The following is a 27,238-nucleotide window of genomic DNA, read 5'->3' on the forward strand; positions in this document are numbered from 1 at the left end:
TGGTCCAAAATATTAAGATTCAAGTAAAAATAACGATTTTAAAACTTGGTTTTAAACATTAAAGATGATTTTATATAAAAAAACGATTGAAGATGAAAAAAATTTTACCCTATACTTTAAAAATTAAAATCGTACTTAATTTTTTTTTATTTCATGTGTGCTAAAGTAAAGAAACCCAATGTAAAATGACACTTTTTTACCTTTTTAACATAAACATTTTTTTAATAAATGATCATTTAGTTTTTAATAATAATATAATAATTTAACTAAAAAGTCTTGTTAATACTTAATAATTATTAGTTAAGAATATAAAAATATAAAATTTTAAATTTTTTAAGATATTTAATGTATAAAAATTAAGTTATTATTTTTATTTTATTTGAATTTTTAACTATAATATATCTTAAAGTTTTTTAAAACATTTGTTGTTAATAATAATAAGGGATAAGTGCTTTTTTCGTCCCAAAGGTCTGGGGTCGAAATCAAAATCGTCCCCAACCTTTTTTTCTTATTAAAATCATCCCCAACGTTCAAAAACGCTTTAAAATCATCATTTTTCGAATTTTTGGACCAAAATACCCTCATCATCATCATTCTCCTCTTACCACTACCACCACCACCACCACCTCACCCCACTCCGATAACCCCCACCCCTCACCGCCTCCCCCTCACCCCACTCCCTCACCCCCTTACCGTAACCCCCCATCCCTCACCCCACTCCCTCACCGTAACCCCCTCACTCCCTCAACCCCTCACCCTACTCCTTCACCCCCTCACCCTCTCACCGTAACCCCCCCACCCCTCACCCCACTCCCTCAGCCCCTCAGCCCCTCACTCCCACCCCCTCACCGTAACCCCCTCACCCCCTCACCGTAATCCCACCCCCCTTCCTCATGCCCCTCTCTTCATGATCATCATCATCATCATCAACAGAAAATTCAAACAACATGCACAATAAATTTTACAAAAAATTCAGTCCACAGATTTTACCAAAATTTCAGCGATAACAATATTCCATAACAAATTTTTACCAAAAATTCAGAAATTCACAAAAAATTCAGTTCACAGAAGAAGAAGAAAAAGAAGAAGAAGAAGCGGTGGTGGGGTGGTGCGGTGGTGCCGTGCGGCAGGACGGCAAAGCGGCTGCGAAGTGGCGGCGACCGGCGCAGCTCGTGGCTCCATGGGTGACGGCGTGAGGCGCAGCTGGCGGCAAGGCGTGACAGGTTCGGTGGATCAGTGGGGGCGGCAGTGACAGGAGGCGCGGCAAGATGTACGGCGGCGCCAAGCTTCTCTCCCTCTCTACCTCTCTGCTCTCTCGGACCTCTGTCCTTCGCGCGGATCTGGCGACGAGGCGCGGCGGGGCACGCATCAGCCTGAGCACGGCGCAACGGCGGTGCGACCGGACGGCGTGGAACGCAGCCCCTTCCCCTCCAATTTCCTTCTCTCCCCTCTCCTCCCCCCTCCCTTTTTCTCGCGGCCTCCCCCCTTTCTTTCTCTCCCCAGTCCCCACCCCCTTTTTCTTCTTTTTTTTATTTACTTTATATTTTTTTTATTTTATAATTTTTTAATAATAAAGGATAATTTAGTAAAAAAAATAAAATTGAAATAGAAAAGGACGATTTTATAACATTTTGTAACGTTGAGGATGATTTTAATAAAAAAAAAGGTTGGGGACGATTTTGATTTCGACCCCATAATAATAATAATAATAATAATAATAATAATAATAATAATAATAATAAGATTGCAGTGAATTGATGCTACAATTCAAAATTCTAAATTCATGAGATTGCAGTGAATTGATGCTTCGTAAGAAGAATTTATTGTCCAGGCAAGCATAGGTTTAAAAGAATCTTCTCATAACATTCTTATAAAGCAAGGTTTTGAAGATAGTGAAATTCTAACGTGTCAATGGTTCTCCACAACGGCAAGGTACAAAGCATACAACAAATCTCCGCTAATGGTGCAAAAGAATCCGATGAAGGACTCCCTCTTCGTTAGACTTTTCAGTCTTTCTCTACTGGAATTCAATGTGAGAATGATGTAGCTCAACGTGATGAGAATCACGATGGTGAGATTCTAAAAGGTTATCTTTTGCTTCCCCATGATGACAGAGAGAATAAGATTGAAACCAAGTTGGAAAGAAAGAAGAAGTGATGAGGTTGAAATTGGAAGATATGAAGTGGCATATGAAAAAATAACATTATTGATTTCGAGTATGATTTCAAGGAAGATCAATAAAGTTAGAATCTTTCTATTGAAATCAGTAAAAGGTTTTTGGACGGTGGATTTGAGTATAGAATATAGGAAGAAAATAGGGACAAGTAAGAGGGTAAAATCCGAACACTGAAGCCAGGTTGAAAGCCATTCGCTTGCATCTTTGTGGGTGAAATAATATTTTAAAAGTATGGTTGAAGAGACCGAACCCACAACAAGAAGAAAGTAACTCAGAACCAGCATGTACCTCTTGTTTCTGGTAAATTTTTGATCTGTTGCATCCAGTTCTTCTTGTCTTTCCTTGTTGCCCTGATGATTCTGCATCTTCTTCTTCTTCAATGTTGATTTCGTAGTTTTTGTCTTCTTCTTCAATGTTGATTTCGTCGTTTTTGTTCGTTGGAATCACTGGCTCTTGTGACGTAGTATTCTCCATGAAAGAGAAGAGGGATTTGATAAACAGAAACAAAAAACTGATGTGTATGTGGAAGAAGTTATGTCTAAAGAGACAGAAAATTAAGTGGTTGGATGTCAACACCTCACTGAACACGTCCCATAGTGAATTTACTCAAAGTCATATTTGAATAGGATAACCCATTGAAAAATTCTTATATGAGCACAAGTTTGACAACTCACATTTAGGCATACTTGAAATAAAAGTGGGTTCCACCAATTTTATTATATATTAACCAGTTTATCGGTCCTACCAATATTTTGAGAGCATGCCTAAATATGAGATGTTAGAGGCTAAAATTTTTATATATGAATAATTTTAATGTGAAATACAAAAATATTTGATCATTTTGGTGTTCTACACGGTTGTGGTAGTAACACAAAACGTCGTTGACGTTTTGCGATAAAAAAAAATTTTTAATCATGAAAGAACAAAACGTCGCTGACGTTTTGTAATAAAAAATATTATTTTAATTGAAGAAACACAAAACGTCACTGACGTTTTGTAAATGGCCATAGTTGTGCTCAACACATAGTTTGGTTCATGATGAAGGATTTCACTTCTAGTAATACAATATTAAAAAGAAAAAGTTCGATGTTAGACTAGTGAAAATAAAAGGAAGCAAAATAACAAATGATAATGACACCATCGTTGGTTGGTGCAATGAGGGTACCAAACCAAACCCACCCTTTTTCTTCCTAACTTTGTTTCGTAAATTCCTCATTGACGTCCAAATAGTAAATTACTATTTAGTATTTATTATACGTGTTTAGTTAATGTGTATATTTAACAAGTTAAATTGGTCGAATATTAGTTTTACTCGTTTGTTTAATTAAGTAAATATTAAAAGTTTAAATTATATCTTATATATGTAATAATTTATTAATTAAAAATAAATTCTCAAACAAATTTTAAATCATTGGTTTACCACTAATTGGACGGAAGATATCGTAAAAAACTAAAAAAATAATTATATTATATGTTAAAGATATATTTTAAATTTGGAAATATTAAGTAGATTGAATTTTTTAATAAATTTTAATAGATATTTTTTGTAATATTTTTAAAATCTATTTTTAAATGTTAATAAGACTTTTTACAAGACATACGTATTAGGTTAAATCTTTTACGATTCACCGTAAAAAAATAATACATCAGCTAGTTATACTAATAAGCCATTTTTAATTAATAATTAATAAGATAAAATGATTGTAGAGATAGATATTTAAATTTAATGTTTTTTGTATGGAAGAAAATCTCATGTCCTAAGCTATTCATGCTGTGATCTTGATAGTTTGATGAACTAGAAGGGATTAAGAGGGGGAGAAAAATGAGTTATTCTCATTGTTGAAGATAATGAAAAAATCCTCTTTAAAAATATTTTTTGAGTTATTACACGTTTTATACTATGTACTCTTTATGTACTCTCACTAAAAAATAATTACACTAATAAGTCTATTATTGATAAAAAAAATAATTTAGGTAAAACCCTCCCGCAAGCTAGAATTGTGTAAAAATATTTGTTGAGTTATTACACCTTTTATACTATGTATTCTTTATGTACTCTCACTAAAAAATAATTACACTGATAAGTCTATTATTGATAAAAAAAATAATTTAGGTAACACCCTCCCGCAAGCTAGAACTGTGTAAAAATATTTGTTGAGTTATTACACCTTTTATACTATTTACTCTTTATGTACTCTTACTAAAAAATAATTACACTGATAAGTCTACTATTGATAAAAAAAATAATTTAGTTAACACCCTCCCGCAAGCTAGAATTGTGTAAAAATATTTGTTGAGTTATTACACCTTTTATATTATGCACTCTTTATGTACTCTCACTAAAAAATAATTACACTGATAAGTCTATTATTTATAAAAAAATAATTTAGGTAACACCCTCCCGCAAGCTAGAATTGTGTAATTCTAACAATTCAAACTTGGAAACATTAGCAACAAAAGGATCCGGTGATTTCCCCGATCAAAACCCAATAAATCCTTTCTCCTTTGTCAAACACCAATTTGGCTTCTTTCTTCAAATACCAGAATCCGTCTAGGAACACCATTCCCACGGTGACCAGCGCCGTCACCGTCACCTCCATGACTAACTGCATCTCCATCACCATCTCGTAGCAATCAATCTTCTTGTTGATCTTCTCCACAATGGCAAGGTACAAAGCATACAACAAACCTTCGCTAATGGTGCAAGAGAATTTGGTCTTTCTCTATTGGAATTCAATGCGAGAAGGATGTAGCTCAACGTGATGAGAATCACAGTGGTGAGATTCCAAAAGGTTATCTTTTGCTTCCCCATGATGACAGAGAGAACAAGATTGAAACCAAGTTGGAAAGAAAGAAGAAGTGATGAGGTTGAAACTGGAAGATATGAAGCGGCATATGAAAAAATAACATTATTAATTTCGAGTATGATTCCAAGGAAGATCAATAAAGTTAGAATCTTTCTATTGAAATCAGTAAAATGTTTTCGAATGGCGGATTTGAGTATATAATATAGAAAAAAATTGGGATAAGTAAAAGGGGAAAACCCGAAAATGAAGCCAGGTTGAAAGCCATTCGCTTGCACCTTTGTGGGTGAAATAATATTTTGAAAGTATGGTTGAAGAGACCGAACCCACAATTAGAAGAAAGTAACTCAGAACTAGCATGTACCTCTTGTTTCTGGTAAATTTTTGATCTGTTGCATGCAGTTCTTCTTGTCTTTCCTTGTTGCCCAATTCTGATGATTCTGCTTATTCTTCTTCTCCAATGTTGATTTCGTAGTTTTGGTCTTCTTCTTCAATGTTGATTTCATCGTTTTTGTTCGTTGGAACCACTTGCTCTTGTGACGTAGTATTCTCCATTAAAGAGAAGAGGGATTTGATAAACAGAAACAAAAAACTGATGTGTATGTAGAAGAAGTTATGTCTAAAGAGACAGAGAAGCAATTTAGGTAACACGCCCCGCAAGCTAGAATTGTGTAAAAATATTTGTTGAGTTATTACACCTTTTATACGATGTACTCTTTATGTACTCTCACTTAAAAAATAATTACACTGATAAGTCTATTATTGATAAAAAATAATTTAGGTAACACCCTCCCGCAAGCTAGAATTGTGTAAAAATATTTGTTAAGTTATTACACCTTTTATACTATGTACTCTTTATGTACTCTCACTAAAAAATAATTACACTGATAAGTCTATTATTGATAAAAAAAAATAATTTAGGTGACACCCTTCTGCAAGCTAGAATTGTGTAAATCTAACAATTCAAACTTGGAAACATTAGCAAGAAAAGGACCGGTGGTTTCCCCAATCAAAACCCAGTAAATCCTTTCTCCTTTGTCAAACACCAAATTGGCTTCTTTTTTCAAATTCCAGAATCCGTATAGGAACACCATTCTCACGGTGGCCAGTGCCGTCGCCATCACCTTCATGACCAGCTGCATCTCCATCACCATCTCGTAGCAATCAACCTTCTTGTTGATCTTCTCCACAACGGCAAGGTACAAAACATACAACAAACCTTCGCTAATGGTGCAAAAGAATCCGATGAAGTACTCCCTCTCCGTTAGACTTTTTAGTCTTTCTCTATTGGAATTCAATGTGAGAAGGATGTAGCACAACGTGATGAGAATCACGGTGGTGAGATTCCAAAATGTTATCTTTTGCTTCCCCATGATGACAGAGAGAACAAGATTGAAACCAAGTTGGGAAGAAAGAAGAAGTGATGAGGTTGAAACTAGAAGATATGAAGCGGCATATGAAAAAATAACATTATTGATTTCGAGTATGATTCCAAGAAAGATCAATAAAGTTAGAATCTTTCTATTGAAATCAGTAAAAGGTTTTCGGATGGTGGATTTGAGTATAGAATATGAAATAAAAATGGGGATAAGTAAAAGGGAAAAACCCGAACACTGAAGTCAGGTTGAAAGCCATTCGCTTGCACCTTTCTGGGTGAAATAATATTTTGAAAGTATGGTTGAAGAGACCGAATCCACAACAAGAAGAAAGTAACTCAGAACCAGCATGTACCTCTTGTTTCTGGTAAATTTTTGATCTGTTGCAAGCAGTTCTTCTTGTCTTTCCTTGTTGCCCATTTCTGATGATTCTGCTTATTCTTTTTTTTTCAATGTTGATTTCGTAGTTTTTGTCTTCTTCTTCAATGTTGATTTCGTCGTTTTTGTTCGTTGGAACCACTGGCTCTTATGACGTAGTATTCTCCAAGAAAATGAAGAGGGATTTGATAAACAGAAACAAAAAACTGATGTGTATGTAAAAGAAGTTATGTCTAAAGAGACAGAGAAGTAATTTAGATAACACCCTCCCAGAAGCTAGAATTGTGTAAAAATATTTGTTGAGTTATTACACCTCTAACACTATGTACTCTTTATGTACTCTCACTAAAAAATAATTACACTGATAAGTCTATTCTTGATAAAAAATAATAATTTAGTTAACACCCTCCCGCAAGCTAGAATTTTGTAAAAATATTTGTTGAGTTATTACATCTTTTATACTATGTATTCTTTTATGTACTCTCACTAAAAAATAATTACACTAATAAGTATATTATTGATAAAAAAAAATAATTTAGGTAACACCCTCCTGCAAGCTAGAATTGTGTAAATCTAACAATTCAAACTTAGAAACATTAGCAAGAAAAGGACCCGGTGGTTTCCCCGATCAAAACCCAATAAATCCTTTCTCCTTTGTCAAACACCAATTTGGCTTCTTTCTTCAAATACCAGAATCCGTCTAGGAACACCATTACAACGGTGGCCAGCGTCGTCGCCGTCACCTCCATGTCCAGCTGCATCTCTATCACCATCTCGTAGCAATCAACCTTCTTGTTGATCTTCTCCACAACGGCAAAGTACAAAGCATACAACAAACCTTCGCTAATGGTGCAAATGAATCCGATGAAGTACTCTCTCTGTTTGACTTTTTGGTCTTTGTCTACTGGAATTCAATGCGAGAAGGATGTAGCTCAACGTGGTGAGAATCACGGTGGTGTGAGATTCCAAAATGTTATCTTTTGCTTCCCCATGATGACAGAGCGAACAAGATTGAAACCAAGTTGGGAAGAAAGAAGAAGTGATGAGGTTGAAATGGGAAGATATGAAGCGGCATATAAAAAAATAACATTATTGATTTCGAGTATGATTCTAAGGAAGATCAATAAAGTTAGAATCTTTCTATTGAAATCAGTAAAAGGTTTTCGGATGGTGGATTTGAGTATAGAATATGGATTAAAAATGGGGATAAGTAAAAGGGAAAAACCCGAACACTGAAGTCAGGTTGAAAGCCATTCGCTTGCACCTTTCTGGGTGAAATAATATTTTGAAAGTATGGTTGAAGAGACCGAATCCACAACAAGAAGAAAGTAACTCAGAACCAGCATGTACCTCTTGTTTCTGGTAAATTTTTGATCTGTTGCAAGCAGTTCTTCTTGTCTTTCCTTGTTGCCCATTTCTGATGATTCTGCTTATTCTTTTTTTTCAATGTTGATTTCGTAGTTTTTGTCTTCTTCTTCAATGTTGATTTCATCGTTTTTGTTCGTTGGAACCACTGGCTCTTATGACGTAGTATTCTCCAAGAAAATGAAGAGGGATTTGATAAACAGAAACAAAAAACTGATGTGTATGTAAAAGAAGTTATGTCTAAAGAGACAGAGAAGTAATTTAGATAACACCCTCCCAGAAGCTAGAATTGTGTAAAAATATTTGTTGAGTTATTACACCTTTAACACTATGTACTCTTTATGTACTCTCACTAAAAAATAATTACACTGATAAGTCTATTCTTGATAAAAAATAATAATTTAGTTAACACCCTCCCGCAAGCTAGAATTTTGTAAAAATATTTGTTGAGTTATTACATCTTTTATACTATGTATTCTTTTATGTACTCTCACTAAAAAATAATTACACTAATAAGTATATTATTGATAAAAAAAATAATTTAGGTAACACCCTCCTGCAAGCTAGAATTGTGTAAATCTAACAATTCAAACTTAGAAACATTAGCAAGAAAAGGACCCGGTGGTTTCCCCGATCAAAACCCAATAAATCCTTTCTCCTTTGTCAAACACCAATTTGGCTTCTTTCTTCAAATACCAGAATCCGTCTAGGAACACCATTACAACGGTGGCCAGCGTCGTCGCCGTCACCTCCATGTCCAGCTGCATCTCTATCACCATCTCGTAGCAATCAACCTTCTTGTTGATCTTCTCCACAACGGCAAAGTACAAAGCATACAACAAACCTTCGCTAATGGTGCAAATGAATCCGATGAAGTACTCTCTCTGTTTGACTTTTTGGTCTTTCTCTACTGGAATTCAATGCGAGAAGGATGTAGCTCAACGTGGTGAGAATCACGGTGGTGTGAGATTCCAAAATGTTATCTTTTGCTTCCCCATGATGACAGAGCGAACAAGATTGAAACCAAGTTGGGAAGAAAGAAGAAGTGATGAGGTTGAAATGAGAAGATATGAAGCAGCATATGAAAAAATAACATTATTGATTTCGAGTATGATTCTAAGGAAGATCAATAAAGTTAGAATCTTTCTATTGAAATCAGTAAAAGGTTTTCGGATGGTGGATTTGAGTATAAAATATGGAAGAAAAATAGGGATAAGTAAAAGGGGAAAACCCAAACACTGAAGCCAGGTTGAAAGCCATTCGCTTGCACCTTTGTGGATGAAATAATATTTTGAAAGTATGGTTGAAGAGACCAAACCCACAAGAAGAAGAAAGTAACTCAGAACCAGCATGTACCTCTTGTTTCTGGTAAATTTTTGATCTGTTGCATGCAATTCTTCTTGTCTTTCCTTGTTGCCCAATTCTGATAATTCTGCTTATTCTTCTTGTTCAATGTTGATTTCGTCGTTTTTGTTGGCTCTTGTGACATAGTATTCTCCATGAAAGAGAAGAGGGATTTGATAAACAGAAACAAAAACTGATATGTATATAGAAGAAGTTATGTCTAAAGAGACAGAGAAGTAATTTAGGTAACACCCTCCCGCAAGCTAGAATTGTGTAAAAATATTTGTTGAGTTATTACACCTTTTATACTATGTAATCTTTATGTACTCTCACTAAAAAATAATTACACTGATAAATCTATTATTGATAAAAAAATAATTTAGTTAACACTCTCCCGCAAGCAAGAATTGTGTAAAAATATTTGTTGAGTTATTACACTTTTTATACTATGTAATATTTATGTACTCTCACTAAGAAATAATTACACTGATAACACCCTCCCGCAAGCTGGAATTGTGTAATTCTAACAATTCAAACTTGGCCCGGTGGTTTTCCCGATAAAAACCCAGTAAATCCTTTCTCTTTTGTCAAACACAAATTTGGCTTCTTTCTTCAAATCGCAGAATCCGTCTAGGAACACCATTCCACGGTGGCCAGCGCCGTCGCCGTCACCTCCATGAGCAGCTGCATCTCCATCACCATCTCGTAGCAATCGATCTTCTTGTTGATCTTCTCCACAACGGCAAGGTACAAAGCATACAACAAACCTTCGCTAATGGTGCAAAAGAATCCGATGAAGTACTCCCTCTCCGTTAGACTTTTTGGTCTTTCTCTATTGGAATTCAATGTGAGAAGGATGTAGCACAACGTGATGAGAATCACGGTGGTGAGATTCCAAAATGTTATCTTTTGCTTCCCCATGATGACAGAGAGAACAAGATTGAAACCAAGTTGGGAAGAAAGAAGAAGTGATGAGGTTGAAACTAGAAGATATGAAGCGGCATATGAAAAAATAACATTATTGATTTCGAGTATGATTCCAAGAAAGATCAATAAAGTTAGAATCTTTCTATTGAAATCAGTAAAAGGTTTTCGGATGGTGGATTTGAGTATAGAATATGGAATAAAAATGGGGATAAGTAAAAGGGAAAAACCCGAACACTGAAGTCAGGTTGAATGCCATTCGCTTGCACCTTTCTGGGTGAAATAATATTTTGAAAGTATGGTTGAAGAGACCGAATCCACAACAAGAAGAAAGTAACTCAGAACCAGCATGTACCTCTTGTTTCTGGTAAATTTTTGATCTGTTGCAAGCAGTTCTTCTTGTCTTTCCTTGTTGCCCATTTCTGATGATTCTGCTTATTCTTTTTTTTCAATGTTGATTTCGTAGTTTTTGTCTTCTTCTTCAATGTTGATTTCGTCGTTTTTGTTCGTTGGAACCACTGGCTCTTATGACGTAGTATTCTTCAAGAAAATGAAGAGGGATTTGATAAATAGAAACAAAAAACTGATGTGTATGTAAAAGAAGTTATGTCTAAAGAGACAGAGAAGTAATTTAGATAACACCCTCCCAGAAGCTAGAATTGTGTAAAAATATTTGTTGAGTTATTACACCTTTAACACTATGTACTCTTTATGTACTCTCACTAAAAAATAATTACACTGATAAGTCTATTCTTGATAAAAAATAATAATTTAGTTAACACCCTCCCGCAAGCTAGAATTTTGTAAAAATATTTGTTGAGTTATTACATCTTTTATACTATGTATTCTTTTATGTACTCTCACTAAAAAATAATTACACTAATAAGTATATTATTGATAAAAAAAATAATTTAGGTAACACCCTCCTGCAAGCTAGAATTGTGTAAATCTAACAATTCAAACTTAGAAACATTAGCAAGAAAAGGACCCGGTGGTTTCCCCGATCAAAACCCAATAAATCCTTTCTCCTTTGTCAAACACCAATTTGGCTTCTTTCTTCAAATACCAGAATCCGTCTAGGAACACCATTACAACGGTGGCCAGCGTCGTCGCCGTCACCTCCATGTCCAGCTGCATCTCTATCACCATCTCGTAGCAATCAACCTTCTTGTTGATCTTCTCCACAACGGCAAAGTACAAAGCATACAACAAACCTTCGCTAATGGTGCAAATGAATCCGATGAAGTACTCTCTCTGTTTGACTTTTTGGTCTTTCTCTACTGGAATTCAATGCGAGAAGGATGTAGCTCAACGTGGTGAGAATCACGGTGGTGTGAGATTCCAAAATGTTATCTTTTGCTTCCCCATGATGACAGAGCGAACAAGATTGAAACCAAGTTGGGAAGAAAGAAGAAGTGATGAGGTTGAAATGAGAAGATATGAAGCAGCATATGAAAAAATAACATTATTGATTTCGAGTATGATTCTAAGGAAGATCAATAAAGTTAGAATCTTTCTATTGAAATCAGTAAAAGGTTTTCGGATGGTGGATTTGAGTATAAAATATGGAAGAAAAATAGGGATAAGTAAAAGGGGAAAACCCAAACACTGAAGCCAGGTTGAAAGCCATTCGCTTGCACCTTTGTGGATGAAATAATATTTTGAAAGTATGGTTGAAGAGACCAAACCCACAAGAAGAAGAAAGTAACTCAGAACCAGCATGTACCTCTTGTTTCTGGTAAATTTTTGATCTGTTACATGCAATTCTTCTTGTCTTTCCTTGTTGCCCAATTCTGATAATTCTGCTTATTCTTCTTGTTCAATGTTGATTTCGTCGTTTTTGTTGGCTCTTGTGACATAGTATTCTCCATGAAAGAGAAGAGGGATTTGATAAACAGAAACAAAAACTGATATGTATATAGAAGAAGTTATGTCTAAAGAGACAGAGAAGTAATTTAGGTAACACCCTCCCGCAAGCTAGAATTGTGTAAAAATATTTGTTGAGTTATTACACCTTTTATACTATGTAATCTTTATGTACTCTCACTAAAAAATAATTACACTGATAAATCTATTATTGATAAAAAAATAATTTAGTTAACACCCTCCCGCAAGCAAGAATTGTGTAAAAATATTTGTTGAGTTATTACACTTTTTATACTATGTAATCTTTATGTACTCTCACTAAAAAATAATTACACTGATAACACCCTCCCGCAAGCTAGAATTGTGTAATTCTAACAATTCAAACTTGGCCCGGTGGTTTTCCCGATAAAAACCCAGTAAATCCTTTCTCTTTTGTCAAACACAAATTTGGCTTCTTTCTTCAAATCGCAGAATCCGTCTAGGAACACCATTCCACGGTGGTCAGCGCCGTCGCCGTCACCTCCATGACCAGCTGCATCTCCATCACCATCTCGTAGCAATCGATCTTCTTGTTGATCTTCTCCACAACGGCAAGGTACAAAGCATACAACAAACCTTCGCTAATGGTGCAAAAGAATCCGATGAAGTACTCCCTCTCCGTTAGACTTTTTGGTCTTTCTCTATTGGAATTCAATGTGAGAAGGATGTAGCACAACGTGATGAGAATCACGGTGGTGAGATTCCAAAATGTTATCTTTTGCTTCCCCATGATGACAGAGAGAACAAGATTGAAACCAAGTTGGGAAGAAAGAAGAAGTGATGAGGTTGAAACTGGAAGATATGAAGCGGCATATGAAAAAATAACATTATTGATTTCGAGTATGATTCCAAGCAAGATCAATAAAGTTAGAATCTTTCTATTGAAATCAGTAAAAGGTTTTTGGATGGTGGATTTGAGTATAGAATATGGAAGAAAAATGGGGATAAGTAAAAAGGAAAAACCCGAACACTGAAGCCAGATTGAAAGCCATTCGCTTGCACCTTTGTGGGTGAAATAATATTTTGAAAGTATGGTTGAAGAGACCAAACCTACAACAAGAAGAAAGTAACTCAGAACCAGCATATACCTCTTGTTTCTGGTAATTTTTTTATCTGTTGCATGCAGTTCTTCTTGTCTTTCTTTGTTGCCCATTTTCGATGATTCTGCTTTTTCTTCTTCTTCAATGTTGATTTCGTAGTTTTTGTCTTCTTCTTCAATGTTGATTTCGTCATTTTTGTTCGTTGGAACCACTGGCTCTTGTGACGTAATATTCTCCATGAAAGAGAAGAGAGATTTGATAAACAGAAACAAATAACTGATGTGTATGTAGAAGATGTTATGTCTAAAGAGACAGAGAAGTAATTTAGGTAACACCCCCCGCAAGCTAGAATTGTGTAAAAATATTTGTTGAGTTATTACACCTTTTATACGATGTACTCTTTATATACTCTCACTAAAAAATAATTACACTGATAAGTCTATTATTGATAAAAAAATAATTTAGTTAACACCCTCCCGCAAGCTAGAATTGTGTAAAAATATTTGTTGAGTTATTACACCTTTTATACTATGTACTCTTTATGTACTCTCACTAAAAAATAATTACACTCATAAGTCTATTATTGATAAAAAAAATAATTTAGGTAACACCCTCCCGCAAGCTAGAATTGTGTAAATCTAACAATTCAAAATTGGAAACATTAGCAAGAAAAGGACCCGGTGGTTTCCCCGGTCAAAACCCAGTAAATCCTTTCTCCTTTGTCAAACACCAATTTGACTTCTTTCTTCAAATCCCATAATCCGTCTAGGAACACCATTACCACGGTGGCCAGCGTTGTCGCGTCACCTCCATGTCCAGCTGCATCTCTATCACCATCTCGTAGCAATCAACCTTCTTGTTGATCTTCTCCATAACGGCAAGGTACAAAGCATACAACAAACCTTTGCTAATGGTGCAAATGAATCCGATGAAGTACTCTCTTTCCGTTAGACTTTTTGGTCTTTCTCTACTGGAATTCGATTCGAAAAGGATGTAGCTCAACGTGATGAGAATCACGGTGGTGAGATTCCAAATGTTATCTTTTGCTTCCCCATGATGACAGAGAGAACAAGATTGAAACCAAGTTGGGAAGAAAGAAGAAGTGATGAGGTTGAAACTAGAAGATATGAAGCGGCATATGAAAAAATAACATTATTGATTTCGAGTATGATTCCAAGAAAGATCAATAAAGTTAGAATCTTTCTATTGAAATCAGTAAAAGGTTTTCGGATGGTGGATTTAAGTATAAAATATGGAAGAAAAATGGGGATAAGTAAAAGGGGAAAATCCGAACACTGAAGCCAGGTTTAAAGCCATTCGCTTGCACCTTTGTGAGTGAAATAATATTTTGAAAGTATGGTTGAAGAAACCGAACCCACAACAAGAAGAAAGTAACTCAGAACCAGCATGTACATCTTGTTTTTGGTAAATTTTTTTTCTGTTGCATGCAGTTCTTCTTGTCTTTCCTTGTTGCCCATTTCTGATGATTCTGTTTCTTCTTCTTCTTCATTGTTGATTTCGTAGTTTTTGTCTTCTTCTTCAATTTTGATTTTGTCGTTTTTGTTCGTTGGAGCTCTTGTGACGTAGTATTCCCCATGAAAGAGAAGAGAAATTTGATAAACAGAAACAAAAAACTGATGTGTATGTAGAAGAAGTTATGTCTAAAGAGACATAGAATTAAGTGAAAAACTAATGTGCATGTAGAAGAAGTTATGTCTAAAGAGACAGAGAATTAAGTGGTTGGATGTCAACACCTCACTGAACACGTCCCATAGTTAATTTACTCAAAGTCATATTTGAATAGGATGTGTTTCCATTGAGAAATTCTTGTATGAGCACAAGTTTGACAACTCACATTTAGGCATACTTGACATAAAAGTGGGTTCCACCAATTTTATGATATATTAACCAGTTTATCAGTCTTACCAACATTTTGAGAGCATGCCTAAATTTTTGGTTAACTAAAAACCATATTTGATTTTTGAATTAACCAAATCATGCAAAATTTTAAAATCAACCATAAGCCTCCTACACAATTTTTAATCATTTTTTTCTCTAACTCCGTAATATAACAAAAAAATTTCATTCAAAAATTAAAATTAACGCATCTCATTCAAAAATTTCTGTATTCTAAAATCACTCAATTTTTATCATAATCTTTTAGTCTAACAAAGAATTATTGTCACAAAAAAACTCTTTTTTTTTCATTTAATTTAAATTATTTTGAATAAATTAAAATTTTACACAATTCACTCCAAAATAAAATATTAGAATGTAAAATTAGATGTTTGGCCAAATGAACTTTTACAATAGGCAATAGCTGCCTGAATGGAATTATTATTATTATTATTATTATTATTATAAGTAGCAATAGCAGTAGCAGTAGCAGTAGCAATAGTAGTAGCAGTAGCAGTAGTAGCAGTAGTAATAGTAGACAGTGGTTCATTTTTTGTGACAAAGCAAAACAAGAATATAAATAAGAAGAATTGAAGAAGAGAAATGTAACCACCTAGAATCGAAAAAAGTTTCTATAAATCTTCCTAGCAAAGATTGAAGATATTTCTAGGAAGAACCGAGAAAGTTATTGTGCTATGTAATTAGGGCTATCAAACGGGCTAGTCCGGCCCATTTAGGCCCGGCCCGTTAAGCCCGTGGGTTAAAAGGGGCTGACCCGTTTAAGCCCACTTTATTCGCGGGCTAGAATTTTCTAGCCCGGACCATTTATGGTCAGTCCGATGGGTTAAACGGACCAGCCCGTTTATCATTTTATTTTATTTTTTGAAAAATATTTTTGACAAAAAATACCACTTTTAGGTCAAAAACCATTAAAAATAATATTTTTTAGCTGATGGGTCGGATTTTCGGGTCGGATCGGGAGAAATATTTGCTAAAAGTGCTACTTTTTTAAAAAAAATTAAACGGGTTACCCGTTTAGCCCACGGGCTAGCCCGTTTAACCCGTCATTTTTTTCGGGTTAATCGGGCTCAACCTGTTTAGTCCGAATTTTAAACGGGCTTAATTTTAGAGGCAAAGCCTGCCCATTTAAACGGGTAAACGGGCTGGTCCGATGGGTTTAGCCCATTTTGACGGTCCTATATGTAATACTATAACTATCATAATTGCAGGTTTGCTAGTAGCTCTCTCTTGTTCTCTAATTTCGGTAACTGGGGTAGCTAAAGGCTGCCTTGGTTCCCGTTGTAATGTTACACGAATAATAATTACATCACCATGATTTTACTTTTGTCAATTTCATAAACGTGCGTAGTTTTTTAGCAAGTTCTTTTGCACCTTTGAAGGTGGTGACCAACACAACCAAGGATACGACACGGTTTTCCTTTTTTCGGTAGGAATCATTAAAGGGCGTAATGCAATGTATCTAAAGTCTAAACAAACATTACTTTCACTTTAACTCTCTTTTTAAAGCTTTAATTGCACGCCTTGACTCCATTCTGTATCCTTCACTCTCCTTTTTTTTTTCGTTTTGATTCTCTCTTCTAACTGAATTTTTCTTTCAAGTTTATACTCTTAATTGCATTGTTTGGGGTTGAGGGGATTTCAAAGTCCTCTGATTTACAATGCTCACTCAAGTTCTTTCCAATTTCTGTATTCTAAAATCACTCAATTTTTATCATAATCTTTTAGTCTAACAAAGAATTATTGTCACAAAAAAAAAAAACTCTTTTTTTTCGTTTAATTTAAATTATTCTGAATAAATTAAAATTTTACACAATTCACTCCAAAATAAAATATCAGAATGAAAAATCAGATGTTTGGCCAAATGAACTTTTACAATAGACAATAGCTGTCTGAATGGAATTATTATTATTATTATTATTATTATTATTATTATTATTATTATTATTATTATTATTATTATTATTATTATTATTATAAGCAGCAGTAGTAGTAGCATTAGTAGTAGCAGTAGCAGTAGTAGCAGTAGTAATAGTAGACAGTGGTTCATTTTTTGTGGCAAAGCAAAACAAGAATATAAATAAGAAGAATTGAAGAAGAGAAATGTAACCACTTAGAATCGAAAAAAGTTTCTATAAATCTTCCTAGCAAAGATTGAAGATATTTCTAGGAAGAACCGAGAAAGTTATTGTGCTATGTAATTAGGGCTGTCAAACGGGCTAGCCCGGCTCATTTAGGCCCGGTCCGTTAAGCCCGTGGGTTAAACGGGCTGGCCCGTTTAAGTCCGCTTTATTCGCGGGCTAGAATTTTCTAGCCCGGACCATTTATGGTCAGTCCGATGGATTAAACGGACCAGTCCGTTTATCATTTTATTTTATTTTTTGAAAAATATTTTTGACAAAAAATACCACTTTTAGGTCAAAAACCATTAAAAAATAATATTTTTTTAGCTGATGGGTCGGATTTTCGGGTCGGATCGAGAGAAATATTAGCTGAAAGTGCTACTTTTTTTTAAAAAATGTAAAAAAAAATTAAACAGGCTACCCGTTTAGCCCACGGGCTAGCCCGTTTAACCCGTCATTTTTTTCGGGTTAATCGGGCTCAACCTGTTTAGTCCGAAATTTAAACGGGCTTAATTTTAGAGGCAAAGCCTGCCCATTTAAATGGGTAAACGGGCCGACCCGATGGGTTTAGCCCATTTTGACGGTCCTATATGTAATACTATAATTATCATAATTACAGATTTGCTAGTAGCTCTCCCTTGTTCTCTAGTTTCGGTAACCGGGGTAGCTAAAGGCTGTCTTGGTTCCCGTTGTGATGTTACACGAATAATAATTACATCACCATTATTTTACTTTTGTCAATTTCATAAACGTGCGTAGTTTTTTAGCAAGTTCTTTGGCACCTTTGAAGGTGGTGACCAAAACAACCAAGGATACGACACGGTTTTCCTTTTTCGGTAGGAATTATTAAAGGGCGTAATGCAATGTATCTAAAGTCTAAACAAACATTACTTTCACTTTAACTCTCTTTTTTAAGCTTTAATTGCACGCCTTGACTCCATTCTGTATCCTTCACTCTCCTTTTTTTTTCCGTTTTGATTCTTTCTTCTAACTGAATTTTTCTTTCAAGTTTATACTCTTAATTGCATTGTTTGGGGTTGAGGAGATTTCAAAGTCCTCTGATTTACAATGCTCGCTCAAGTTCTTTCCAATTTCTGTATTCTAAAATCACTCAATTTTTATCATAATCTTTTAGTCTAACAAAGAATTATTGTCCCAAAAAAAACTCTTTTTTTTTCTTTTAATTTAAATTATTCTGAATAAATTAAAATTTTACACAATTCACTCCAAAATAAAACATCAGAATGAAAAAAGCAGATGTTTGGCCAAATGAACTTTTACAATAGACAATAGCTACCTGAATGGAATTATTATTATTATTATTATTATTATTATTATTATTATTATTATTATTATTATTATTAGCAGTAGCAGTAGCAGTAGCAGTAGCAGTAGCAGTAGCAGTAGATAGTGGTTATTTTTTGTGACAAAGCAAAACAAGAATATAAATAAGAAGAATTGGAGAAGAGAAATGCAACCACCTAGAATCGAAAAAAGTTTCTATAAATCTTCCTAGCAAAGATTGAAGATATTTCTAGGAAGAACCGAGAAAGTTATTGTGCTATGTAAATGTAATACTATAATTATCATAATTGCAGGTTTGCTAGTAGCTCTCCCTTGTTCTCTAGTTTCGGTAACCAGGGTAGCTAAAGGCTGCCTTGCTTTCCGTTGTGATGTTACACAAATAACAACTACATCACCATGATTTTACTTTTGTCAATTTCATAAACGTGCGTAATTTTTTAGCAAGTTCTTTTGCACCTTTAAAGGTGGTGACCAACACAACCAAGAATACGACACGGTTTTTCTTTTTCGGTAGGAATCATTAAAGGGCGTAATGCAATGTATCAAAAGTCTAAACAAACATTACTTTCACTTTAACTCTCTTTTTTAAGCTTTAATTGCATGCCTTGACTCTATTCTGTATCCTTCACTCTCTTTTTTTTGTTTTGTTTTGATTCTCTCTTCTAACTGAATTTTTCTGTCAAGTTTATACTCTTAATTGCATTGTTTGGGGTTGAGGGAATTTCAAAGTCCTCTGATTTACAATGTTCGCTCAAGTTCTTTCCAATTTCTGTATTCTAAAATCACTCAATTTTTATCATCATCTTTTAGTTTAACAAAGAATTATTGTCCCAAAAAAAAACTCTTTTTTCTTTTAATTTAAATTATTCTGAATAAATTAAAATTTTACACAATTCACTCCAAAATAAAACATCAGAATGAAAAATCAGATGTTTGGCCAAATAAACTTTTACAATAGACAATAGCTGCCTGAATGGAATTATTATTATTATTATTATAATTATTATTATTATTATTATTATTATAAGTAGTATAAGTAGTAGTAGCAGTAGCAGTAGTAGTAGTAATAGTAGACCGTGATTCATTTTTTGTGACAAAGCAAAACAAGAATATAAATAAGAAGAATTGGAGAAGAGAAATGCAACCACCTAGAATCGAAAAATTTTTTTATAAATCTTCCTAGCAAAGATTGAAGATATTTCTAGGAAGAACCGAGAAAGTTATTGTGCTATATAAATGTAATACTATAATAATCATAATTGCAGGTTCGCTAGTAGCTCTCCCTTTTTTATCTAGTTTCGGTAACCGGGGTAGCTAAAGACTGCCTTGCTTCCCGTTGTGATGTTACACGAATAATAATTACATCACCATGATTTTACTTTTGTCAATTTCATAAACGTGCATAGTTTTTTAGCAAGTTCTTTTGCACCTTTGAAGGTGGTGACCAACACAACCAAGGATACGATACGGTTTTCCTTTTTCGGTAGAAATCATTAAAGGGCGTAATGCAATGTATCTAAAGTCTAAACAAACATACTTTTACTTTAACTCTCTTTTTTAATCTTTAATTGCTCGCCTTGACTCCATTATGTATCCTTCACTCTTTTTTTTTTTTTTTGCCGTTTTGATTTTCTCTTCTAACTGAATTTTTCTGTTAAGTTTATACTCTTAATTGCATTGTTGGGGTTGAGAGAATTTCAAAGTCCTCTGATTTATAATGCTCGCTCAAGTTCTTTTCGATTTCTGTATTTTAAAATCACTCCATTTTTATCATAATCTTTTAGTCTAACTCAAGATGGCCCTGCTTGCTAATTCGTGCAACAAATCAAAATTCTAAATTTATGAGATTGCAGATCATTGATGCTTCATAAGAAGAATTTATTGTCCAAGCAAGCATAGGTTTGAAAGAATGAAAATAAAAGGAAGCAAAATAGCAAATGATAATGACACCACGTTGGTTGGTGCAATGAGGGTACCAAATCAAACCCATCCTCTTTTTTTCTAACTTCGTTTCATCAATTCCTCATTGACGTCTAAATAGTAATTGAGCAATGTTAGGGCCAGTAATTTTTGTGATTGGTAGCCATCAAATAGCCATCAACTAGTATTTTTACCTGTAATACTATTACGGGAATATAAATTTTTTAAAATTACGTCGATCCTGGTATTATAAATTATGATACAAAAAATTTATAACATTAAACTACTTTTATAAAATGGTCGTAAGAGGCAAAAGTCCCTGTCGACTAAGAAGACCAAAGTCTTAAACAAAATTAAATAATAAGTGTTTTAGTTATTATTTTCAAATGAAAGAATTTAATTTTTTACTTAATTTTAACATTCGTTATCTAAAATTTAAAAGAATTTAATGTGTATATTTTTATATTTGATTAGATATTAAGTTTGTTGTACAAATAGAAATAATTAATTTTTATGCTTGCTATTTAAAAATAATATTTTTTCTATATATATAAAAATATAATTAGATACTAACATAAAAAAAATTTATATTGATAGTTATAAAATTAACTTATTTTTTTTAAATAATTGAATCTTAATTTTAACTTTTAATCACAACATTAGTATTTTTTTAAAATTATATGTAATAAATCTTAAAAAAAAGTAAAAATATATATTAAAAAGATAAGCAGTAAAAATTTAAAATTAAATAAAAAATATATATATATAATAATATTTTTAATTTAAATTATATTATGTTGTTAATTCTATTTTTCGTAGAACTTAAAGGTAGAGAAAAATAAAGAATGAGAGAAAGGAGAGAGAAAGATAAAGAAGAAGAATGAGAGAGGGAGTTTGTTAATTTTGGAAGCTAAGAAAAATTTTTATTTTAATTATAATGAAAATATCTGGTGACACATTTTGATTTGTCAAATTACTAATATAAAATATGAATTATAAATTATATATAGAGTGGGAAGGATAAAGAAAAATAGAAAAAAAGAGAGAGGTAGATAAGAAAATATAAGAAGAATGTTTACTAATTTTAGAGGAAAATATTTTATCTAAATTTTAATAAGAGAGTGTCATGTGACATATTTTAGTTATTAAATTAGTTAGTAATATATAAATATAATATATAATATAGCTATATTTTAATTTTAATTTTAATTTAATTTAAATACAATTAGAGAATATTATGTTGTATATTTTGATTGTCAAATTCGTAATTAGTGATTGATAATGATATATAAGAGAGATAGAGTTCTTTAATTTTGGAGGGAAAGAGATAGAGAAAGGAAGAGAGAAGAGGGGAGAGTTCTTTAATTTTGGAGGGAAAGATTTGATTTCAATTACAATGAGAGAATGATATGTGGCACATTTTGGCCTTAAAATTAGAGATATATAATAGATATAATAGATGATGATTTAATGGTGTGAAATTGGTGTGAGATTTCATTCAATGGCTCACATTTCTCTGCTGGTTACATGCTGGCCAAAATTCAATAAAATTGCTGCCCCAAAACTTTTTCATAGTAAATTACTATTTACTATACGTGTTTAGTTAATGTGTATATTTAATAAGTTAAATTTGTGGAATATTCATTTTACTCATTTGCTTAATTAAGTAAATATTAAAAGTTTAAATTATATCTTAGGGGTAGAGTTAGATGAAATATTAAAGGGGATTAAAAATATTTATACAATAAAATTAGACTAAAATAAAATTTTAAAAAAGACTAAACTAAAATTTATATATAATTTATATATAAAAAATTAAAATTAGGGGACTATTACCCCCTTTTCTCTGTATGTAATTTTGCACCTGTTATATTTTATATACGTAATAATTTATTAATTAAAAATAAATTTTAAACAGATTTTAAATCATTGGCCTACCAGTCACCAAAAAAAAATCATTGGCCTACCACTAATTGAATTGAAGATATCATAAAAAACTAAAAAAAATAATTATATTGTATATTAAATATATATTTTAAATTTGAGAATATTAAGTAGATTGAATTTTTTAATAAATTTTAATAGATTTTTTTTGTAATATTTTTAAAATCTATTTTTAAATGTTAATAAGACTTTTTACTAGGCATACGTGTTAGGTTAAATCTTTTATAACTCACCGTAAAAAAAATAATACATCAGCTAGTTATACTAATAAGCCATTTTTAATTAATAATTAATAGGATAAAATGATTATAGAGATACATATTTAAATTTAATATTTTTTGTATATTTCTTTCATCCATTTAAAATTCAAAAATAATATCTCTAACCTCATACTAAAATCAATACTAATTAATTGTCTATGTAAATTATTTTTTAATTTAACAAAATAAAAAGAACGTCTGCTTGAATATTAAAAAATATTAATGTCAAAATGATATTTATTATAAAAGAAATGTAGTGGGGTTGAAAAAAAATTGCTGATATATATATAATTAAGCATTAATTAAGCATTAGTGGGTGAATATTGAATAGTGATGAAGAAAATAAAATTGAGGGTGAAATAGAAGGAAGAGGATGAAACATGTTGCTGAGATTTAAATAAGAAAAACAAAAATTAAAACGGTGGAAAAAAATGAATAAAAAATTTAAATGTTATCAATTGTAGTTATCGTAGAACTTGATATTGTTAGCTAAAAATATCAAAAGTAAATATAAAGTAATTAAGATGTATTAATTAAAATATTCAAAACTAATTAATCGAATAGTTAAAATTTGAATTATATATTATATTGGTCGAGATACAAACATTTAACATTTCTCAAGGAAAAAAAGATTTAACATTCCCAAGTTAATTAACCACATCATAATTGTTTTCTTCAAATAAAACCTTACTCTAATAAAATATGAGTAATTTTTTATGTGTCCGGCTAATTTAGGTTTAAACGTCAAAAATAGATTAACAAACTTAGAATAAAAAAAGTGTTCGCTTAAAATTGCTTTGAGGTCATATATGATGTCTCAATCACTAGAGTCAGCCAACTTCTTTTAGTTATGTCAAGTTCTGTTTTGTAATTATTGTCTTCAAGCTTCATGCTTCAAATTCAGATACCAACCAAGATTCTTCTATATCGCTCCAAAATTTTTTTCGCTTGTCACACTTTTTTATGATTAAACTTAAACCCTACGTCTAGAAAATTTACGCAGCGGAGGCAAATATAATATACAAGTAAAATAAGAGCAATTTTAATAAAGTATTTTTTTGAATTAGTTTGGATTGATTTTTAAAAAAATATTTAATTTTTTATTTTTAAAAAATATTGTTTAACAGATAAAAATTATTTTATATTTAGATAAACTTTTTAAAAAGAATTTTTACATATTAAAAATGTCTTTTGTTTTTATTTATTTTTTTAAAGTAGGGTATTGTTAGATTTAAAAAAAAATAATTTACTTTTTTTAATAAAGATATTTTTTTTAAAACGTATTTAAATAGATTTTAAATTGAATAAAAGTATTTTATTTTTTTAAAAGAATATTTTTTAACTCAAAAAAATCCATCCAAACTAACATTTTGAGTATTACTTTTGATTTTTAGATATAATCTTTAAAATGATACTTGTATCATTAACGAGATACTATATCATTTTAAAGAAAGACTAACATAATACATTCACTTGTATATCCATTAAATTTATTAAATAAATATTATAATATTGTTAATAAATTAAAATAAAACCAAGCATTGGAGTGACAAATTTTATATTGAATATCAAATCAATTTTTATTATATATGATCTCACAAATATTTATATGACACTTTGTAGGATTCAAAATGAAATGAAACTAAAATTAAGCATTGGAGATGCTCTAAAGAGTTTTGCATTGTTCTAAAGAAAAATTATGTAACTAATTTGAGTAGATTTAGTGGTTAGCTCACTAATTTGCTTAAATAAATATCAAAAGTTTGAATCATGCCTTGTATATACATTAATTAATTAATCAATAACAAACCCTTAAATAAAATTTAAATTTGCAATGAATTAATATTTGACTTGTCAAATCACAGAAATTGAAGAATACTATAAAAAAAATATCTCTTTTGGTCTTGGTTTTAAGGGTTTTGGTTTGATGATTTTTTTTGTTTTGTTTTGAATAAAGTAACAAATAAATTCCTGAAAATTTATACTTCGAACAGATTAGTTTTTTTAAAAAAATATCAATAAAATCATCTAAAATAATAAATATGGACAATATTACCTTTAATTTAGCCTTTATAATTATGATAAAAGATCTTAATTTAAACTAGCTTATCCATTTTTGTTATTTTAAAAAAAATTTATTATTATTTTTTTGAAGATTAATTTATTTAAAATATAAATTTGTAGAAATTTATTTGTTATTTTTTTTTTTTAATTTTTCATTTGACTTTGAGTAGCCAAGATGGTCTAATAAATTGACCACATTGTTATTGCTAATTGCCTTGAAAGGCAAGCATAGTATAAGACAAATGAAATGCTACGTTGTCCATTTAATTTATTGTTTCATCTTTCATGTTTCCACCCCTTTAAGCTTCATTCCTTTGTATCTATATATGCTTGTTACATAAATACAAACCTCACTAGTCACATGTTACTTAATGAGTTCAAGAGTGTGTTTGAATTTGAAGTTTTCTTTATTTGGGATTTGCTGTATTTTTGTTCTGCAAGTCAATGGCGCAGAATCCAAGTAACCAACACGGTGAGAAATTATTAGGATTCTTTTGGTTTGTTATTTTATTTTATTTTCCAGTGTTCTTTTTTTTTGTTTTCTGAAAAAATTTAAAATAAAAAGTGAAAACAAAAAATAATTAAGCTCATTCATTTCATTTCATTTTTCAAGGTCATAGCAATGTGTTTTGATGTTTTTGTATCAACTATTTGGGCCTTGGAGTACCTTTTCGAGATATATAGGCCTAGAAACGAATTTGGTTTATCATTACAAATATGTTGGTCTTTGTCACTTTTAAGACCAAAATATATGGGTCTTTTTTTTCTTTGTTATGAATATAACTAAATGGACCTGTTTTTTTTTTGTATGCTCGGTGTATTCTGTATACTTTTATTGTGCATTGTTCTAAAGTTATTGTTTTTCCATGAATTGTGATCCTTATTTTATGAAATACAATATTTTCCTCAATAAACTGAAATAAACTTTTTGTTATTTTAGAATAGGAATATTGTTTTTCATTAACCAATATCAAAATAGAAAGAGACTGAGTTTGATTGGATGAGTTTTAAAAAAAAAAAATTTTTGAAATTTTTTTTTAAATCTCATAGAAAAATAAAAATAATTTAAAAAAACAGTGCTGAATTTTTTTTTTTTTGGACAGGGACCTGGGCCAACAGACCACCCCAAGTCCAGAACAGGGATCATGCCTCAACCCGACCTGCAAACTCTCCGTGTTTTTCCACCCTTACCGCGGGAGAGATGTTGAATTTGCCAGGCTACGCAGCAGCTTCCTCTCTTCAGCAAACAGATCGTTGATGGGACCCCTGCGCTTTGGCGACGCTGCCGGAGTGATATCCCCGAAGAGTGTTCGCGTCTGAGCCGCCTACACACCGTCTTGCATCCGTGGCAGCAGCCAGGACATCATCGTCAAAGGCTTTCATCGCCGTCCACCCCCTGCCGCTGGAGTCCGACCCACCAAATCAGAGCAATAAATGAACCCCTGCCTGATAGGGACGCAACCGGAGCAACGCCGCCAGAGCCTGTTCTTGTCGGGGTTTCGCCCGGCAGTTGGATTCCGCTTCCTCCATAGTTCGCCACTGCTGAGACCGCCTTGGCCCTGCTCTGCTTCTTGATCCCGCAGCACCATCCGAGTACCACCGTTGCCTTGGGTTGTAGAGCAACGCCGCCAGAGCCTGTTCTTGTCGAGGTTTCGCCCAGCAGTTGAATTCTGGTGCCTCCATAGTTCCCCACCGCTGAGACCGCCCTGGCCCTGCTCGGCTTCTTAATCCCGCAGCACCATCCGTGTACCACTGTCGCCTTGGGTTGCATGCAGATCCTCTGTCTCAGATCATTAACGATTTGGATTGTATCCAGACTTTCCTGTCTCCTTACTTGGTTCGAGCATCTTCTTTTTGCCTAATTTGATATTTACTATAATTCTTTATAGTTCTTGCTTCACATTTGAAATTCACTTCTGATAATGTTCTGTATGTCTGTAGGTGGTTTAGTGCTCCAACTCGCTCGTAATGTTTCTGCTTCTGCTGCTTTTGCCACTACATGGGCTAGACAATTTCCATTTCTGGGAGTCCAGGTCATTCCCTTTTCAGGTACACTCTTCATTAAAATTTGAATATCTTGGATTATGGCCATTGCCTCTGCCAATGTTGTCTTGGATTTGATTGCTTGAACGAGCTTTAAGTTGTCAGATTCTATTAGAGTTCTGCCCATTTTTAGATTGTTCACTATAATTAATGCTTGCCTTATTGCATGGGCTTCTGCCATAGTACTTGATTTAGCTTGAATCTTTCCTGAGAAACCTAAAATAATCCTTCCTTTACTGTCTCTGATAACCGCAGCTATCGCACCTGTTCCAGTATCCTTTCTGAAGGTTGCATCAACATTTGCTTTCAACCAGCTCTTAGGGGGAGTCTCTATTTCACCAGGTTAGTTTTGC

General features: G+C 32.6%; 2 protein-coding genes and 3 pseudogenes across 2 annotated transcripts; all 5 read right to left on the reverse strand.

The window, feature by feature from the left end:
- Positions 1–5,897: 5,897 nt before the first annotated feature.
- LOC140178692 (probable purine permease 4) lies at positions 5,898–6,353 on the reverse strand. Its single transcript, XM_072215916.1, has one exon. The coding sequence runs from the start codon at positions 6,351–6,353 to the stop codon at positions 5,898–5,900; it is 456 nt and encodes a 151-aa protein (XP_072072017.1).
- A 2,348-nt stretch (positions 6,354–8,701) lies between these two features.
- On the reverse strand, positions 8,702–10,787 carry LOC112743025 (uncharacterized; annotated as a pseudogene).
- Positions 10,788–11,339: 552 nt separating this feature from the next.
- Positions 11,340–12,238, reverse strand: LOC112743026 (probable purine permease 4; annotated as a pseudogene).
- Positions 12,239–12,711: 473 nt separating this feature from the next.
- Positions 12,712–13,551, reverse strand: LOC112743027 (probable purine permease 4). Its single transcript, XM_029292505.1, has one exon. It carries the CDS (start codon positions 13,549–13,551, stop codon positions 12,712–12,714), a length of 840 nt encoding a protein of 279 aa, XP_029148338.1.
- Positions 13,552–13,973: 422 nt separating this feature from the next.
- Positions 13,974–26,225, reverse strand: LOC112743028 (probable purine permease 4; annotated as a pseudogene).
- Positions 26,226–27,238: the final 1,013 nt, after the last annotated feature.

Source organism: Arachis hypogaea, chromosome 14 (assembly GCF_003086295.3).
Source record: "Arachis hypogaea cultivar Tifrunner chromosome 14, arahy.Tifrunner.gnm2.J5K5, whole genome shotgun sequence".
Classification (NCBI taxonomy): Eukaryota; Viridiplantae; Streptophyta; class Magnoliopsida; order Fabales; family Fabaceae; genus Arachis; species Arachis hypogaea.